We start from the raw sequence: 21,158 nt of genomic DNA on the forward strand, positions 1-21,158 counted from the left end.
CTTTCAAAAGGTGACAAATCTCAGTGTCTTAGGGGAAAAAAAAAATAAAGTGGGTAACTATTTTCTGCTTCTAATTTTTTTTTAAATATATATAATTCCTTCTGTAGCATTTTAATTGTTTAAATGCTTGCAGTCAAGCCTTGAAAGAGAAAACACCAGTTGCTGTGTATTAACTGTCAGAGTTTACATGAGAGGTAAGGCAGAGTTTGCTAGATGAGTTTCCAGAATATTTTTACTTTAACTTATTCTCTAGTATATAAGATGAATATCTGAGGGCAATGTTCTGGCAGAATTTCTTGCAGTTTCTTCTCCACTTCATGCTTTATCTCAGATTGAGAATCTCTTCTACTCTAGTCCTCAGACGAATGTATTAATGTGTACAGAAGGAAGGAAAGGATTGAGAACCTGTTGGTTTTGAAAGCCACTATACCAAATCACCATCTTATGTGTGGATCTATCCAAGTATCTATGTTCCCTTTACTGTCCATTCCCTATAATACTGTGAACCAGAAATATCTTTGACCCATCCTTCTCCTGTATATCTTCTAACAGTTCTATCTCATATGGCCTTGATAAGCCACTGCTTCTGCCGCAGTGCTGAATGCTGATTTGGTGATGGATGGTCTAATGCATAGTGTCTTCAAAGGTCTTTCTAGGGATTCTTACCAAATCTTATAATTAGAAAATTATATTGGTTTTCATTTGAAAGAGTAGTGGACATATGCAATTCTCACTGACTTAAAGAAATGTAGGGGTTAAGAGTTGACACATTTTTCTCTTATTCTTTTAGTTATTCTATGTATTTTTTGAAGCGTGGTTTTCAAGTGTTTCATCTAACCCAAAGCAAACTGATTTATTGAATAGTCATTAGTTTTTAACTGTTTATTTCATTCATCAGATGGACTGTGTACAGATAAAGCCAATTATTGCACCCTGAATGTGCAGGGCTTGTCCAGCCTTCAGTGAAAGTCATATAGATTAAAATATTTTTCCCCATTGCCTGTTTACTGACATTGCCTGTCAACTCACTGACAAATGTAATCCAGAGTAGCATCTGTAGCAATCATAAATGACATGGGCTTAAAGTCTTATCAGCATGTTTCATGGGGAAAGAAACGGAACTTGCTTTTATTACTAGGAGATGATCTCTCTAGGTCAAGATAAAGTGTAGTTGATTAAACTACCAGAGGCTGAACCTCTGAAATAGTTACAGATGGAATTTCACAGAGCACAGAATCAGGTATATTGTATATTGGTGAACTTCCACATGAAAAATTCTAAGGTTCCTGAAAGTTATTGACACAAAATGGTAAGTTACTTCCATTAAAGATTGTTTTTCAATACCAAGAAGCACTCCAGAGGTGCCAGTATGATACAACTGTGCTATAGTGGTGAGGAGTGATAGAGAAATGCATAATGTTACTCTTTGCACTGTACATGGGAATTCAATGGAATCTTTGAACAAAACTTTTTGGAGCAACTGTAATCAGTGTGGCTGAAGGAAGAACCAGAAGGAAAAGAGGTGTCAGTGTACCTGGAGATAGATCTGCAAGAAGACATTTGTTCTACCACAGCCTGCTATCAAAATTAGAGTGGGGTTAGATAAATGGATCGAGTGGTAGAGCAAGGGATTTATTCTATGCAATTTGGTGAGTATGGGGTGTGAACAATCAGCTGCATGGGTAATCCATTACAAGCTACTAAATGGATGCTACCATAATGGTACATTGTTAAAGGGCAGAAGCGAGAGCACCCCTTTTCCTTTGTTTTCTGTTCCTTTGTTTTGGGAAGTTTGGTGGTTTGGTTTTTAGTGTGTGGTGTTTGTTTTGTTTTATTTCTTTTTTTATTGTACCTCTAATAGGAATTATTTTGTTTCATTTTATCCCCCTAGTGGCATGTCTTGCTTTTCTTGGTGTTTAGACTTTTTCCCCTTTTGGTCTTATTTTATACCATTTTAGAATATCTGATCATTCACTCTTATAACATGTGAGGAAATGCACTGTACAGACATAAATTTAGATAACCTGCATTATATTCAATGGAGATTATGTGTAATTTGATGCCACAGTTTAAAGACTTAAAACCCACTGGGGTAAAAGCATGAGAGAAAAGGCTATGAGATATGAGAATAGTAGGACAGGAGGCCAATTTATTGTTCTTACTACCTACCACCATCACAACTGACACTTTCATAGAGTCATAGAATCATTGAATGGCCTGGGTTGAAAAGGACCACAGTGATCATCAAGTTTCAACCCCCATGCTATGTGCAGGGTCGCCAGCCACCAGACCAGGCTGCCCAGAGCCACATCCAGCCTCGCCTTGAATGTCTCCAGGGATGGGGCATCCACAACCTCCTTGGGCAACCTGTTCCAGTGCTTCACTACCCTCTGAGAGAAAAACTTCCTCCTAATATCTAACCTAAACTTCCCCTGTCTCAGTTTAAGACCATTCCCCCTTGTCCTATCACTGTCCACCCTTGTAAACAGCCATTCCCCTTCCTGTTTATTTGCTCCCTTCAAGTACTGGAAGGCCACAGTGAGGTCTCCCCAGAGCCTTCTCCAAGCTAAACGATCCCAGTTCCCTCAATCTTTCCTCATAGGAAAGGTGCTCCAGCCCTGTGATCATCTTAGTGGCCCTCCTCTGGACCCACTCCAAGAGCTTCTGTACTGGGGACCCCAGGCCTGGATGCAGTACTCCAGATGGGGCCTCACAAGAGCTGAGTAGAGGGGGACAGTCACCTCCCTCTCCCTTCTGGCCACCCCTTTTTTAATGCAGCCCAGTACACAGTTGGCCTTCCAGGCTGCAAGTGCATACTGCTGGCTCATGTCCAGCTTCTTGTCCACCAGGACCTCCGAGTCATTCTCTCCAGGGCTGCTCTCAAGGAGATCTTCCCCCACTTTGTATAAGTACCTGGGATCGCCCCAACCCAAGTGCAGTACCCTGCTCTTGGCCTTATTGAACCTCATTAGGTTTTCTTGGGCCCACTTCTCCAGCCTGTCCAGGTCCCTCTGGATGGCTTCCCTTCCTTTCAGTGTATCGACTGCACCGCTCAGCTTGGTGTTGTCCGCAAACTTGCTGAGGGTGCACTCGATGCCATCGTCTGTGTCATTGATGAAGATGTTGAAGAGCACCGGTCCCACGACCCAACCCCTGAGGGACACCGCTTGTGACCAGCCTCCACCCTGACACAGAACCATCACTTTGGAGATGATTATGTAAAGAGCTAATCATAATTGCAGTGAACACCTGTTGGTGTTCAGTGTTTCTTGACCCTTGGGAGATGTTGAAAGGTGCTCATTTCTCTGCAAGCCAAACAACTGGCTGGTCTGCTTACAACAATTTCATGACAAACTGTTTCTCCCTTCAAATTCCACGCATTTGCTTTCTTCACAACTCTTCAACCTTCTACTGACTCACAATCGCATCTTAGTTCTGGCTAATGGTATGAATGGATACAGGAATAAAGTGGAAATCAGGACCAAGGAAAATCCCTCTTTTTAGTAGGTAATACAATAGACGGTGAAGAATTGAAAATAATTTATATTCCTTGAAAAACAAGTTTATTTTTAGAAATAGTATATTAGTGTGGAAAGACTATGAATATAGAGAATGGTAATATGGAGATTAATATAGTTTTGGTATTGATTGTCTGAGAGAGAAATTTATTTTGTTTCCCTGGTGGCTAATCATATTATCACCCTGTGCAACACAAATGGAACAGTCAGTTCTCTTGATAAAATGTCATTTCAGTGTTCACACTAAAATATGTTTTCAGCCTGCAAAATTATATTTCATCTGCATCAATCTCTTCTTCTGTATTGGAAGATGCATTTATGAAATTAAAATTGCATATATATTTTTAATCCTTTCGAAATGTAAAGTTAAAATCTTTGATTCATGTTTCTTTCCACTGGTAATGTTTCAGTAACTAACAGAAATCAAAATGAATATCCTTTTAATGGAACTGGATCAAGAATTACAGTAACTGTGCTGTTTTTCTTCTGTCTTAGAAATATTTTTCCAAGTAGCCTATTTCAACAGAAAAATGTTTCTGCAACGTAGAACTTATTTCTCTAGTGTGACGAAGCACTCATTAGGAAATGGAAAAGAGATGCCTGCCAAACTATAAAATTACTTTGACAAACTCACAGTATGTTAATTTACATGTAGTTTTGGGACTGTTTCAGATCATTGTCAAGGAGAGTCATATCTATAGCAATGCAGTGGAGCCCATTTTTTAACCTATGCCATATTGCTTTAGGGTATACTACTGTTAAACACCACTATATTGTCTACAGTGAACAGGAATACACCTGATCAAAAAGTATTCTTGAGCATTTTCTGGTACATTTGATCAGATGAATACAAAATAGAATACCTTATATTGGGTACCATAATATAAGCCTAATGATGTAGCAGTGAAAAAATGGCCTCTTGCAAGGGTGAACTGGCGCTCTACAACCAGAGTCTTGAATTACCTTATTTACTTCTTTTAAGCAGCAGTAACAAATATTCTAAACAAAAATATTTTGTGCCAATGAAAAAGTAGTATATTTGGAGAAAACCTTAGCAATTCTTGTGAGTTTCTGGACTCTTGCAGTTCAGGACATCACTGGCTTCTCCTGTCTGTCAGCTGGTGGGGAGAAAAACCAGGGGAGGATTCATCAGAGGATACACCTTTCTTTTGACAGAGTGGATGGTGGTTGGAAAAGAACTAGTTATTAGCCCTCTGGGCAGCAAGAAGGAATTGCTTGATATCCAAACATTCACAATAGTAAGAAAGCTTGTGAAGATATATTTTTTTTCAGATTCTGTTGATAGGTAGGTTTGCAGGTACTCCTACTGAAGCGGCAGTAAAAGTGTACTATTTTGGTGATGGTTTAATGAGTCAGAGTCAGTGTGACCACTGGCTGAGCACTGCAGTCTGCATCATTTCCTGCCCAGTCTGTCTGAGGTTACCTGGTGCAGCATACTAATGTTGATGTAGCTAAATTCACTGATGTCTCCTGAAACTGATTGCCAATACCCAAAATACTTATTCACTATGGCCATTAGCCTAGGCTAACCTAATCTATACCAGGACTGGATTTGGTAAAGTGATAAATAGCAAGTGTTTAAGCCATACAAGAGTCTGTGCTAACAATTTAACATATGGAATTTAACTAATCATGTCTCAGTGTTTGGATTTGTGTCCTCATCATGTTTAATTTACTAATATAAATGTAACCATAGGGATCGTTTATTTTAGATTACAAAATGCTTACTATTCAATTAAAAATGAATATCATATAAAGAATTTGCATTTAGAAGAGGTGATGGAATAAAATAATAACTGTTGTACATGTTTAATATCAAAATTACATTGTTATGATTTTTTGTTTGTTTAAATGATATCACTTTAAATTAAAAGACAGTATCTAAGGTATATTGGTATTCAGGGATTGAAAGATGATAAATACATATCAATGAAAGATGCAAAGATGATCTGTAGAACCACAGTCTGGTAAGCCTAGTGTCTGTTCTAGCCAAATTATTAACAATCATGACAAAAAAAAAAAAATTAACAAATATACAGATAAAAACATAAAAATATATTTTTTTACTAAGAGTTGCCATGTCTTGGAAATTGACTTGTGCTTTGTGAAGAATTATTAATAATATGGATAAAGGAAATTCTGTTGGTCTAGTTTGCTTGGATTTCCAAAATACCCTCCACAAAGCCCTTGTTTCATACATGCCTTAAAGGAAACTTAGTCACCATGATTCTTGCTTGGATAAATAATTGTTTCACTAAACCATGTCCCTCTACACAAGGTCCAAACATTCCTTGAACACCTCCAGGGTCAGTGACTCCACCACCTCTCTGGACAGCCCATTCCAGTGCCTGACCACTCAAGTTTGAAAGATAGAAGTTGAGAGAAGGGTAATTGGACTGTGATTTACAATGAAGTAATATCCCACACAGTTCCACTTTCCTAGGACTTCTTTTTTCAAGATATTATTAGCAAACTGTGAAAGAAGATAAAACCTGAGGTGTCACTTTGCTCATTCAGCATAATTATTCAAAGTGGGAAGGATAAGGGACAGCTATGAAGAACAACAGTAACACTCAATGACTCAGTGTCAGTAGAGTAGAAGGTGAAATGAAGAGTCATCTAGGTTGAAAAAGATCTTCAAGACAATCAAGTCCAACCATCAGCATGACCTAGAGTCCCATGACAAAACTTTCGTGTCACATCCACAGATCTCCAGGGATGGGGATTCTTTCTAATGCCCAGTCTAAGCATTCCCTGGTGCATCTTGAGATTGTTTCCTCACATCAGTATCACTTGTCATCTGAGAAAGGAGACCTCCTTTAATGGGAAAGTTAAGTGGTAAATGGGAGGGAAGAGTCCTGGCTCCTTGTACAGACTGATGGACTCTGAACTAATCACTGCAGCTGTGAAATAAAATCTCAGGCTTTGGGAATTCATGAAAGCTAAGCAAATGACAGATGATCTTTTATCAAAGAAGTGGAAAGTAGAACTGAGAGCGTCACTGTATGCATCTAGGGTGGCTTTGTATCTTCAATACTGACAGTATTTCTGGTCCTTTCACTTCAAAGGTTGCAAAAGAGCAGGAAAAGGTTCAGAGAAAGCAACAAGACACTGAGCAGCATGATCAAAGATGTGCAACAGTTTCTAAACAGTGAATCAGCTATAAGTCAGGTAGAGCTTTCCTCTGAAAAAATATATAATTGAGATGAGAGATTATGTGGGTTTGTTAAGTTGACTGGCATGAAAGGAATAGTAAAGGATAGATTGTTCAATGTCTCTGCCAGTGGTGAAACCACAGCTAAGATATGTCAAATGAAACCAAGATCTCTCTGTGAGAGCTGAATAGAGAGGAAAGTGATGTAGATTTATCTGGAAGAACTTGAAGGGCTATGCTTTAAAATAATATAGGGGGATTATTCTGAATATCCAGTGAGACTGCCCTTATTTTTTTCGAAGTATTTTTATGTGAAGTGGCTTTAATCTTTTGAAGATTGATCATTTTCTGAATTTTCTACTTAAACTGTTTCACAATTGTTTCCCTTTTTTTTTTTTTTTTTTTTTTTTTTTTTTAAGGTTAGCAAAGCAAAAAGCCTTAGCAGATTCTACTTTCCTCATCAAGATGATTTCCAGCTCCGAACTATGTTGTTATTAGCTATAGGAGAAGAATTGTAGAGGTTTTTGCCTATTGACTTCTCTATGACTAGTAGATTCTCTGTGTTTGAAAGGTAATTTCATTAGGTTGTGAATAGGCTTGTTGTCTTCCAAATATTTTACTATTACTATAGTTTCTTCAAATGATCAGTTTGGTACACAAAGTAAAAGGGTTGTATCTTCACGGACATAAGGTTTTGACATATTTCAGGCTGAGACTATCTCATGTTGCACACATGTACATGAACAGAATCAACATAATCTATCATCTCTGAGGATTTTAATGAAGGGAAGCTTGTTGAAATGATCCCAGACTCTGAATGCTTGCAGATGTTAGATAAGATTGCCAGCGATACCATTCAACCTGGCCTTGAGCACCTCCAGGGATGGGGCATTCACAACCTCTAGGCAACCTGTTCCAGTGCCTCATCACCCTGTGAGTAAAAAATTTCTTCCTAATATCTAATCTAAGTCTCCTCTCTTGTAGTTTAAAACCATTCTCCCTTGTCCTATCACTATCTGCCCACATAAAAAATCATTCTCTCTCCTGTTTATAAGAGAAGGAACACTGTTATTAGAGAACATTTATTAATGGTGCTATATAGTTGGTTTCTTTAGTTAAGACTTACCGTGTATTTTAGAAAATTGACTGCTGAGTTGTAGGTGAGCAGTGAACAGAAAGAGGAAAAATACCAACAATTATTACAAGAATGCTAATTTAGCGGAATAAAGCTCTGATGTGCATAGTTTCCTTATTCTTTCAGTTACCCTATTAATTTTCTCTGAGCTATTTTCATGGGGGTTTGGTCATGATAGAAAAGCAGCCTCGTTATACAGCGAGGAGACAAACAATTTAAAAAAGTTCTTCGCATTCCTTGGATGAAAAAGATCTGACTTTGGTTTCATTTCTCCAGGTGCTAATTTGTCGTAGGTATTACATATCCTAGCACTACATAAAAATAAAGCCAGATCAAATCAGCAAATTGTAGTACTACTTTAAAACATTGTGGAATATACAATTCAACCTCAGTTTGCTGGATGCCCTAAGAAATGTGATTATTTTATCACCAAACGCATCTGGCACATTCCTCATTAAGAAGCAACTTATAGCATACTTTTAGTTTCCAACATCTTTTAGATACAAATGATAAAACTCACATATTTTAGCATATATTTTTGAGCCTTAAATTTGCACCCTTTTGCACTTCTACCGTTCTTTTGTAAAGAACAGTAAAATACCAGAGAAAAAAAAAAAAAAAGATACTAAAAAAAATAGAGTAATGGTTTTTGGTACCTCTGTTGGGTGTATGCTTTGTGTAACAAAAATCACATAATTTCTGTAATGTACTCTTGGAAATTGACTTACTCTCAAGCTCTAAACATGTTAAGAAAGCATCCACAATTAAGTAGTTCTAGGTTTTGATGCTTTTTATCCCTATCTATTTCACAGTCATTTAATTCCCTGGGCTAGAAAAGCAGCAAGTACTCTGGCATTAAAAGCATTTACAATGCAGATAATTTTTGAGCACAAAAGTAGAATTACTATAATTAAAACTGATGGAAGAGTTCAGCTGCCTAGCATAAAGGAGCTATAGGTAGAATTAAACTCCTTCTTACACTATCACACTACTTAGATAAAGCACACAGTGAGTGTGGCTAGGCAGAAACCTTTTATAGCAGGACTTCCTAAAAGTAAAAAGTTCTAAAGGTATTGCTTGTGAGTTTTTTTGTTTTTTTGTTTATTGTTTTTTTTTCCATTCAGTTCTAGACTGCAACATCTGTAGCTCTTTTAATGCTTTTCATTTCATAAATGTTTAAAGACCTACAAAGTATTTGTAACAATCTGTAGTAGTCCTTTCAGTCATAAATGAAGAGCCAAAAATTGAATTGCTATCAGAGGCACGTGTAAACTGTAGATAATAGAAATATACTTAAGAAATTGAAACTAACTCTGTCTCAGGTGTTATAGAGGAAAAATATAAAATTCTTGAGGGGAAACAGTATAACTAATGGTTGGTTGGGAATAAATATACATAAGAAGACATTATATACTTGAAGTAGGATTACATTTTACATACTTTATTACAGTTAAAATCAGGAAATCTCTATCTTAGAATTCAGAAATATTAGCATGTGACATTGTAGATTCTTCTACAAAATTGACTAAATTAATCAAAACCTTTGCTTGTCCCCAGACCTGGACAAAGTGACCACTGTGGATGCACCTGCATCCACACTGCTGTTGGCATTACTGCCAGCACTCCATCTGTACACCTTCAGCCCCTGGACCACAGCCCTCAGTACCCTGTGCAATGACAGCCACTGCTATAAACAGGTAGAAGGAGAGGGAAATAGAAGTGGAGTTGTGAGGAGCAGTAAATATGGCAGGGGATCACCACAGGGAAGGTAGTTCTTACCTTCAGGGACTTTGGCTGTCATTGCTGTATAAAGCAGTTAGAAAGAAAGCCAAATATTGATAAAGAAGATTGATGGTATAAGAACAAAAGAGTGTAGACCATTCATGAATAAATCTGGAATGTCTTTGAAAGAGTTGACAGAATTCTTTTTTTTTTATTATTGTTTCTTTTCTAAAACAAGACTAATTAGATTCAGGATCATTATATAATGTCCTTTGCTATCCCTGACCGTCTCTAGAAAGAACTTTCCACTCTTGCTTCGATTCTTACATCCTAACCTGTAGCTTAATTTTCAGTCATACCTGTGGGTTTCAGCTGTAGCTGACATAGTTTCTCCGTAACAGTATCCTTTTTATTTCTAGCTTTCTTTTCCATCCTTTTCTACCTAAGTAATGTTTTGTGCTTTGGACTAATCCACTACTTTATATTGTGTGAGCCTTGGTTTTTCATCAGGGTATAAAGAACTGTGGAATCTAGCCTGGTATTATTAAGAGGACTCATCTACAAGGTAAAAAAGACGTAGGGCATACCCTTGTGATATTGATTTGATTAATTAAATAAATGTGTTTGTAAAAGATTAGATCTATTTACATAAGAAGAGCTCAGTTATTTTGTATTTGGTAAATTTCCTCAAATTCAAAGTTATGTAGAGGACTTACACCCCCATAAAATTAAATTACTAATAAAATTATTATGTATGATGACAGGAGAGATGAATAAACTCACTGTGGATTGTGGGTGGAAAAAATCTCTTTATGAGTTGTACTTAAGTACAAGCATTGAAATGAACTGCCAAGTGTGCCTTTTGAGTCCCTGCCCCTGGAGATGTTCAAGACATGTTTGCATGTGACGCTAAGGGACTTATTTTAGTGATGGTTGGTGGCTGGTGATCTTGAAGGTCTTTTCCAACTTAGATGATCAAAGGATTCTACTGTTTCTCTTCATAAAGTCACTGACTCTTAACAGGATAGTCGTGTAAAAAAGTGTGTAGATCTCATAGCTATCATTAATAATTTAGGCATGTTAGTTTAGCCACTGAATTGATGCTAAATACTTGTACCTGCTTTTGTTCAGTATTGTAGATATCAGATAAAACACATTCATAGAGTGTGAATCTGTTCATATGTTTCAGGTGGTGAATAAACTAACACTGAATTGAAACTATTAAAAAAATGGATCAGGAAATCAGAAGGTTTTTTAATTGATTGATTGATTGTTTTTTCTTTTTTTCTATATTTGTTTGTTTTTGTCCAATACAATGTTAGCAAAAAGTCTAATAGGAAAAAAGTGTTGCTCTGTATTTGCACAAATACAACTATAGCTACAGCCAATACTGTAGAGAAACTAATCCTTCATATAACTCTGACATAATGAGATCTGCATGATGTTTCTCTAATCAATTCAAATGATTCTGTTCAGTATAGAAAATATTTGAATATTGAATGAAAATATACATAAATCCTGCTGACTTATACTGAATAAATATTAGTTTTTACAGTAGCACTGTTGCAATGAATCATGGACTGGTGTTCTGGGATAGTGTGCAAAAGATTTTGCCTAACAGATTTTTTTTTTTTTTTGTACATGCAGAATATTGTAAATGATTTTCAGTTTTATGGTGATAGTAATATTAAAATGCTTGGGGAATTGTGGGGGAAAAAAAAAAAGTAGTATTATTAGATTGCTGCATTTTGTCCATAGATGCAATATTATGGTCTTCTACAAGCTATAAGAGTTTTCATGTAAAAGAGGATTTTTTATTATTATTATGTTCTAGGTGCCCTAGGATTCAGTTCTTGATGTCTGAAATGCTGAACATGTGCATGATTTCAGATAAATTCTAAGGCTGATTAGCTCCACTGAGCTGATCAGTCCATAGATCTGTGACTTCTCTCTGTACTTCATCTGTATAGACACCAAGAGCAGTTCTTACTGATCCTTACATTTCCTCCTGTGTTAACTCTGGATGTCTGCAGAATACCTGTTATACTAGGGAGGCTTAGTACAAAAAAAGGATAACTGTGAAAAAGTTTGTTGTAAGAAGAGGAAACAGTGTCCAAATCATCAACAGTTTCCAAATGGAAGGTAGCACATCACTTGCTGGTTTTGATAACTTCAAAAGTTTGTGGCTTAGATTTTTCACTGAGCGACACAAGACAACCTTCGTTAAAAATTGGCCATCTTTGAATGAAATCACATTCTTTGTCATTGCATACCATTGCCAGTGGACGATGCTAGAAGTTTTCTGACTGACTGATGTGTTTCTTACATACTGAATATATCAGTAATAATTAAGTTTCCATTTAGGAATTTTATGTTTGTTTTGTAATTTAGCCATTTCTGTCTTTTGTGGGGTTTTTTTTGGTTGGTTGGTTGGTTGGGGGAGTGCAGGGGGTGTTTTGTTTTTAATTCCTGTGATAATTCTTTCTTTTTACAATGAATACATAAAAGTAGTTGAGCAATAAAACATGCTGCTAATTGTAAAATTATGAGTTCTTTGGCTTTGAAGTCTTTTCAATTATAGTGCATTTATCACAGTTGAGACAGACCTGAAGTTCCAGAGAGAAGTCACTGTGGTGCTCTGATATTTGCAGTTTTTGAAGGATGGCAGCATTACCTTCTGAGGGATGGGTCTTCATGCTTCAGTTAACAGTTAGCCTTAAGCAAATTTATTTAAACTTGCATTCCTTCAGGGAAAAACTGATTTGACTCAGAGTATATTTTTCAATCCACAGTATGTAACAGTGTCATATCCCAGATATTTGTGTATGCATTGTTTTCAAGTAAATCAGAAACTGAAGTGTGTAATTAAGTAGATAAAATAATGTATGAAATCATGAAGAAAAAAGCATTAGAATAAATTATTTTTTCTATAATTCCTGGTAATTATATCATTCAAGAACAATGTTATTTTTTAAATAAGACAAAAGGGCTAATTTGACGAACTAAGATAATTTTCTCCCTTTCATATGTGTTTTTATCTCCATCTAAGTCGATACCTTCTCTTAGTGATACCACTTATTTCTGGCTCTGTAAGAAACAGGATGGTTTATGGCTTTGCTTCATGTGTGCTGCTGTTGTGCTACACTTGGTACTGTTGTATTTTTTATGGTCAGCCTTTTCCAACACATTTTTAAAGCCTAAGATTTTTAGCTTAGGTGACTACTTGATTTCTTGTTCAGGATTTCCATATTCATCAGGAATGAGCTTAATATTTTTTATGCAGGTGAATACACCAGTCACTGGAGTAAGCATTATTTCAGCTACACATAAGGAAGGGCTATAATATTTGAGGTAATCCTGCTTCTTGTGTCAGTCGATGTGGCAGCATGCTGAAATAGTGGCCTGAAGCAATACAAGCACCTGCTTCCTCCAAGCATATTAGACCTGTAAATGCTTCTATAGGAGGTACTGATTGCTATGGTTACATTTCTGCTTGATGCACACATGCTCTGGTTGTGCTTAGATGAGAGACCACAGGCCTTAACATCTATTTCTGACAAATGGGACCAAGGCTGCAGTGTTGTGCAAACCAACCAAACATAATGCCTATTTCCTCAGTCATGGATATGTAGCTGCAGAATTCCTCTATCCTGTATTAGGAACTGAGTTCCATCAAAGATATTTTTTGAAGTTACGCATTTTAAAAAGTTCTTCATGCAGTAGCGTGCTATGCCTTTAATTAAATTCTGATGTTTTAATATGTATGCTGCTGTACACATACATGTGAATATATAAAATACACACCTACATGTGTTCCCTTCTGATTACAAATATTTATAGTTAATGAAGACAGTCACAAAAATCAAAACTATGCTTAAAATGGAAAAATGACTGTAAGTTATCACCTGAATCAAACAAAATATAAACCCTACATAAAATATATGTGATGTATTAATTTATATTATGTACTTATGTATGTATTCATGCACACAATTAATGTATCTACATAATTACATTATTCCCTACTTCTACTCTGTAATAGCTTTATAAAATGAGTTTGATTGGAGAATTTATGTTCAGCTGGTATATAAAATCAGGTTGCCCACTGAATTATTTCTTCAGGTTGTTCCATTGGGCTTGCCTACTCTTTTATTTACTCTTTTGTCTACTCCTTTATTGGTGTGGCTTTACCCTCAAGATAGTCTTCATTCCTCTTCAGAAATGTTCGTACTGAGTATATTATAGATCAACAGAAATACTGATTTCATTAATGTGCTTTCCACAACTGGTGGTTCTGTGGTTTAAACTAGCTGTTATTTGTCACACTGACAGGTACACCTACTGCGAAATGCTGGTGATGAAGTTACCATTACTGTTCAGTACCTCAGGGAAGCTCCATCGTTTTTAAAGCTCCCATTAGGTAAGAGACAATTAATGGATAGGAGTAATTTGTTTTCCTCTTTGTTGTATTCCTATAGTAAGATGGCACTAACAGAAATGATAATTCAATCCTTGAGTGTTTTACTGCAAGAAACAGGAAAATATTTTTGTGCTCTGTGGCTTACACTAAGAATCTAATGCATACTACATAGGTAAACTATGTCAACAGTCCTTTCCTTCATACACCAGGCAGGTCACTCGATCATGGAAGGGGATAGGGTTGGTCAACCAGGAGCTGCCTTTCATGTACCCACACTGACTAGGCCTGATCACCCACTTATCCTGCACATGCCTTCAAGATGATCAGCAATTTGGTACATCTAGGGTCTCTTCTAAACACAGAAACAAGCAATTCATCCTTAAGTGCCTGTTAATCAATATTCATGTCTAAACTCATGCCAAACTCTGTATTAGTTGTTCACAACCCTCAAAAGAGTGGAGCCACCAGAAAATATTACAAGAACTGCAGGCAAATTTTTCCCTGTTGTGGCAACTTGTGTCTTCAGTAGCCACAGTATGAGATATAGTAGGGAAGGAAGGAAGAGCTATGAGAAGGAAGCAGGGGAGGCAGATACCGCGCCCGATTCTGTGCTTATGAGAAATAGTAATAACACTGGTTAATGGGAAGAGACATTATAGTTGCATTTGGAGTGAACACACTGTAGTACTAAAACTGCCAGAGTAGCAGCTGGTCTGACTGAATGCTTAGAGATAGGGGCGCATGAGCTTGAGTTTTCTGGGATGCCAGGAAGGGACAAGACACTTCAGATTTATGCATATATGCACTTCAATCTTGCCTACAGTGTGACTTGGGATGCATTTTACTGCTCAGTAGAATTGCTGCTTAACTTGTTATATGTCACTGATTCTTCATGACTACAATTCTACCTTGTGCATGGGCTTGTGAAAAGCTCTTCTTGAACAGTGGTCCCTCCACTTATGTAATCTCTTATAGGTGACCTATATTCCATGATTTTCCAAACATTATTTGCTTATCTGCTCAACACTGGAATGAGTACTTATGTCAAGTCATTTACCAAGGATCATCTTGCTCACTGAGCTTGGTTTCAGCCAGTATTGAATGGCTGAAGAAAACATCCAGGAGAGGAGCTAGTGAGCTTTGTGCTGAGGTTCCAAGTCCAGTTCAGAAGAAGGGACATTTCTTAAGTTCCTCAAATGTCTGATCGTTCTGAGTTCTGTTTTTGAATATTGTACTGCAGGCATGACATCATGGACAAGACTGAGCAGGGTAGCGTAATGTACCAGATTTCCTCACGCTCAGAGTAAAGGAAGCAGGCCTAATAAGATGATCCAAATAGGCAGTTTATATCCAATATGTCTCTTTCAGTTAAGAAGCATTTAGTCTTTCTTGAGCTTGTTGATAGCCTGTGATAGCCTGTCTAAAATGACACTGAATTTCTTACTCTGAACGGGTTTCTCTTGAATCTCTTGAATAATAGTAATAGGGGCAGATTCCAAATGGTTGGCTACAGATCGTTTCAAAGCGGATGGTGGATTTTGTAAGGTGAAGGTTCCTGGTTCAGGTGTTCAGGGGTGCTACAAAATCATAGAATCATAGAATTGTTAGAGTTGAAAGGGACTTTTAAAGTTCGTCTTTTGACTTTTCCCGCAAAGTCTGAAGACTGGTGCTTTAACGGCACAAGTATTTTTGATAGATTTTGTCAGCACCAGCAGTACTTTAAAAAAAAATGGGGAGGAGGAGAGAGCGGGATAGATGTTTTTCCTTCTTTACACCTAAGGAGGAATAACAATACTGCCAAGAGCATCAAGTGTCTTTTCCATGTGGCAAAACAAAAGACAAACATCCCCATCACAGAATATTTCAAAGGAAAGGTAAAAATTGTAGTTGATGTCCCTCATTTTGTCAATGCATGATCTTTCATAGATTCACAGAATCACATGAGCTGGAAGGGTCCCTTGAAGGTCATGTAGCCCAACTCCCCTGCAATGAACAGAAACACCTACAGCTAGATCAGGTGCTCAGAGCCTGATCCAGCCGCACCTTGAATGTCTCCAAGGATGAGGCATCCACCACCTCTCTGGGCAACTCGTTCCAGTGCTCTACTACCTTTACTGTAAAATATTTTTTTTTCTTTATAACCTGTGTAATCCTTTCTTTTAGTTTGAAACCATTTTGCTTGTCCTATCACAGCAGACCCTGCTAAGGAGCTCTCCATTATCATTTAGCAATATCGATTGTAAGTCAAATTCTACTGTCATAAAGTCCTGCTGACTATCTGCTTTACAGTGATCTGCCTACCTATTTCATTTTGGAGGTTTTGTTTGTTTGTTTTAGAGTTTTAGTGTAATTAATTGTCTAAAGTGGAAAAAAATAAAATCTATTGATTGGACTCTAAGGTAATCAGATCTTTAAAATATTTTTATGTCTATTAACTTTAAGGCTTTTAAAATGTAAATAAAATCCAGGTTTTATTAAATTAAGCAATAAAATCCCTAACTTTTTAAATCTCAGTTATTGTGTCAAGAAGAATTTAAAGGTTATATGAACAACTCCTACCTGTACCACTGCAAATGAGCTCTTGCTTTAGGTTTAGCATCAGCTAACTTGATTTCTTGAGTCACCATGAGATCTGCAAAATTCACTATGATCCTTAAGTTTCTTTCACTCACCTCTGAGTTCTGACTTTTTCTTGCCACCCTCAGGAGTGTCTCAGTTGCTTTTGTGAACTGCAAGTACGTGTTTCCCTGATATCTCTCTTTGTGACCCCTTTTCATCTCACAGGGGAAGTTTGTTCTCTGAGCATTCTCATCAATTGCTTAGGTAGAAATCATTCCTCACACTCAGAGGATCCTTCCTGACCTAGCTTTCTTAAAATAACAAAAATGGCACAGCTAAGAAAAAATGTAAATTAAATAGATAAAGCCTGTCATAGCGTAAGTTTGCATTTCTCATAGGTTGGCTGTCTAACTACAATCTGGATGGAATAAGAAGAGAGTTAGGTAATAATAATGGTTGTTGAAAGTTTCACAACATACCACATACTTCTGACATCAGTACTTAGTGGGATATTGTAGTCACTGTAGTCACAGAGGAGGCATTATCTATAGCAGATGGTTTGTTTGAAATAAACACTTTCTTCGGATAGTCATGAACTAATTTTCCAGAGATTGGACTGATGCCTAGCACTTGATTTGAAGTCTCATCTACTTGTGCAAGAGCTACGGTGGCAGATAGGGCAGATTAGTTTTAATTGTTTTTGTTTTTATTGTGTGTATCATGTGTATGCATATCCTGTGTTTTCTTTAGTGGAGGAAAGACCACATGATAGCTTTTGGGATGCCATGCTGGGCGGCAGTTGGAGCTCATTGGAGAGATGAGAGAACTGCACCTCTCATTAAAGCAGTTGAGCATAAACAGGAGAATAATCTATGGGTGAGTGAGGCAGAATAAGCAGAGAGCAGACTGAAAAATGTGAAGGTGACATAGCAATAGGGCTAGAAGGAATGGCCTCAAGTTGCACCAGGGGAGGTTCAGGTTGGATATTAGAAAAAAATTCTGCTCTGAAATAGTGGGCAGGCACTGGAATGCGCTGCCTATGAAAATGGTAGAGTCACCATCCCTGGAAGTGTTCAAGAAACATTTAGATGTTGTACTGAGGGACATGGTTTATTGTGGAAATATTGGTGATAGGTAGATGGTTGGACTGGATGATCTTGGAGGTGTTTTCCAACCTTAGTGATTCTATGATTGTATGATAGAATTCTATGACAGAGGCTGTGTAGTTTGTTGAGACTCAGAAAACCAAGGAATGCTACTGAACTGAAAAGCAAGTCTGTAGGAACATGCTGAGAGTAGCAAAAATTGTTGCTTCACCTTTTATTCTAAGCATTCTCATGCAATGGATGTCAGTTTTCTCTACTAAAAAAAATTCTAATATGATTCCCACCAGTCAGACTATCCTGTGGGGAGCTTAATGGCTATTTATTTATTTAAATATTTTAATAAAAGAAAATCACTTTCTCTTACTGCCAGTCCCTGTGGTGATCTACAAGTCTGAACATAGTTTTTTCTGTGGTCTGCTCTAGGTATATAGTAGCTACAAAATGTGTCTAGCTACTGAAGTTAGCACTTGGAGTAGACCTGTATAAGCTGAACATGACAGCGCCTCCTGCTAGCATCATCTCAGGCAATAAAATAAGGACCACTAATAAAAGCACAGCAAGGCTTTAAAGCTCACAGTAAAATTATGAGACCTCAGCACTGAACTGACAGAGTTGTTATGGAGAAGATGAGCTTTCACTGAATTAACTTCCATTTTACTAAATCTTTCAGATATGTGAAAGAGATATATATGAAAATGTATGACTAGGAATGACTTTTTGACCCTAGTGATGTTAGACTTGACAGATGTATTAATGTGAACTGATTTACAGGCAGTTTTGGGTGACTTATTCAGACAAAAAAATGCTTTTGGTGATGTTGAATATAATGCTGTAAAATTGATGTGAAGACCAAGTGCTTTCTGACTGTAGTTAAGTATTATTGGTGCTATATGTTAATATTATACATTTAAGCAAAAATTATGCAATGACGTGGCTTTGTGCTGTTTCTGTCGTTATAAGTAAGTTACTGCATACAAATGCATTAAGCTTTCCTAGAGGCTTATTAACTGCTGAATCAGGATAACTATGCGTAGCCGTTAAAGAAACAGATATCTCAAAGAATACAGCTGTTACACTAAATTATTAACATAGTATCGACTTTACAAGATGACTACTGCTTTTAATTTCTTAGTTTGAGAAGGTGCATCATTCTTGAAAATAATTGACAGTTTAAGAAAAATATATATCTGTTAGTAAAATGTACATACATGTACAGTTAGTACTTGCCTGAGAGTTTACTGTCCATGATTATACTCCAAGATGAGACTTTCAACATTGAATAAGAAATTGATTCATTAAATTAATTGCGTTTGTGTAACTTAATTTGTTACTTGGTTTTGAATGTCTCATTCTCAGGAAAAAGAAAAAAAAAGAGAGAAAATAAATAAATAAAAAAAAGTCTACTCATTCAATTAATCATCGAAGAAGTTTCCATGAGCATAGCCTTTATAAAATAACATTCAAGTAGTTGGTTTGGGCTTTTTTGGTTTGGTGTGGTGATAGGCTTTTTTTTTTTTTTTTTTTTTTTTTTCCATTTTTTACAGCTGGAAAAAGTATTGCCTGGTATATATATATTTATTTTTAACATAAGCAATTGTCTTTCATGATCTGATTTCCAGGTTCCCCTGGACCATCCAGTGATCACAGTAGTGGAGCTTCATCACCTCTCTTTGACAGTGGCTTGCATTTAAATGGGAACTCAGCTAACACTGTAAGCAAATTAATATTAAAAATGTGGTATAAAATAAGTAAGTTCTCTCCCTATTCTGAGATTTAGAATGCTAACATAATGCTGTGTGGCTGTTCTGTTTTTTTAGTGACTTTATTTTGGTTGAGGTTTTTTGTTTTATTTTCTTCTTTGTTCACTGTATAATTTTTTATTTCAAGAGTAGATACTGCAAAATTCTGTACTTATGAAGTGGTCAACATGGGGTCCTGAATAGCTTATTAGCTATTACTATGAGGTAGTTATTATTATTATTATTATTACATAGCTCTTACTATGAGGTAACTGAGAAGCTTGTAAGAATGAGCACAGTAAGACCAGATAATTGTATGGGGATGAACACATGAAATTTAGACGTATTTTGTTTAACTGCAATATTGTGGTATGGAATTTAGTACAGCTAAAGATGTTGAAATGCACAAAGAATTGAGAAAAAAAATATAGAGGTTGAATTCTTGAAGCAAACTTTCACATGAGAAAAGGAGACAGAAATAAAAAGAGAAAGCAGACATAGCAAATCAAAAGTCTGTTTTTTTTTTTTAATCCAGAGAATATGCACTGCTTTTTGTGGAGCAAACAGTTGTTACTGAATTAAATGCATCATTGTGCAAATAAAGTGTTCCTTTTTTCTCAGGAAAGATAACTAGCTGTCAAAACCAAAGAAGATAGGATGTCTTAGTAGGTGACAGTGTTGCTGTCTTCTTAAAATGAAGATCGAAGATATAAATAATATCTGTATAGGAACAGCTGTTTCTGCTCTAAACTGTTTCACTCGTAACTAATTGCAGCTGTAGTCTTTTCAGTAGTTGGATATTAAATTTTACAGGAGTGCCAGTGAACAAAATACAAGCTTCTCCTGTGCTCTCTCTCTCCTTTTTTTTTTTTTTTTTTTTTTTTTTTGTTCAGACATACCAGTATCTGCTGCTTTTCCCAAGCTTTGCACTTTTTTAATCATTACCACTCTGTATAAAATAGCCTTAAGGCTATTTTTCATCTGATAAATATATAAAGATGATAGAAGATAATTTAAGTCCCATTTTAATATCACCTCACTTTGAGTAGCCTGCTACATCATGTAAGTTTGTGTTGCAGTCGTATGTTCCTTCCAACCATGCTGTATTAGAAAACGCGTTTATAGTCATGAACAGAAATGCTATTCCAAAAATTATGCATTTTAAAGGGAAGGATGGGAATGAGAACTAAAGGATGATTTTTAGGGCAGTTAGGGCACTTAGGGCATTACCATGCTGTTATTCAGCATGACTGTTCTGAAAGAAATACAGAGATTCCTGAGCTAATGTATCATTCTGTCTGTAATGTTCACATAACACAGCAGAATATGTTGTCATGATACTGGTTTGTATCATATAGAAAGCGATTCAGCCATGATAACACCAAACTGTTCCTGCCTAATATGATTACCCTGTTTTCAATTCTAGCACTAGCTTTCCTCTGTTATGCATATCCTTATCACCTCTTCTGTGAAATTACTGTTATATGTGACATGGTATAATCTTCAGGACTTTTTTTCCTACAGTACCTGAACAGTTTGCAATATAGCACTCTTGAACATAGCAAAAGCTGAAGTGAACTCTTCACATCTCATTATTTTGTGCTTTGGCACTGTGACAAATGCTGTAAGGATTAGTAGTGTCAGATACATTCATCTGTATCTGATGTGTTTACTAATTATAACCTGAAATTTTAGGGAATGTAGAAAGTTCAAAGGAGCTATTCAATAGGCCAGTGATCACTGTGTATATATGTGAAGGATTTTAACTACAAAACAAGGAAACA

At 36.5% G+C, this 21,158-nt stretch overlaps 1 protein-coding gene across 4 annotated transcripts in view; it reads left to right on the forward strand.

Annotated features, from left to right (window-relative positions):
- The window catches only part of SNTG2 (syntrophin gamma 2), a 244,420-nt gene that overhangs the window by 130,699 nt on the left and 92,563 nt on the right, over positions 1–21,158 (forward strand). For all 4 annotated transcript variants that reach the window (XM_025148890.3, XM_025148893.3, XM_025148894.2 and 1 more), the window contains 2 exons: positions 13,883–13,970; positions 19,255–19,346. In XM_025148890.3, the coding sequence (XP_025004658.1) occupies positions 13,883–13,970; positions 19,255–19,346 (180 nt within the window). The remainder of the gene's footprint in view (positions 1–13,882; positions 13,971–19,254; positions 19,347–21,158) is intronic.

This window comes from Gallus gallus, chromosome 3 (genome assembly GCF_016699485.2).
Source record: "Gallus gallus isolate bGalGal1 chromosome 3, bGalGal1.mat.broiler.GRCg7b, whole genome shotgun sequence".
NCBI classification, from domain to species: domain Eukaryota; kingdom Metazoa; phylum Chordata; class Aves; order Galliformes; family Phasianidae; genus Gallus; species Gallus gallus.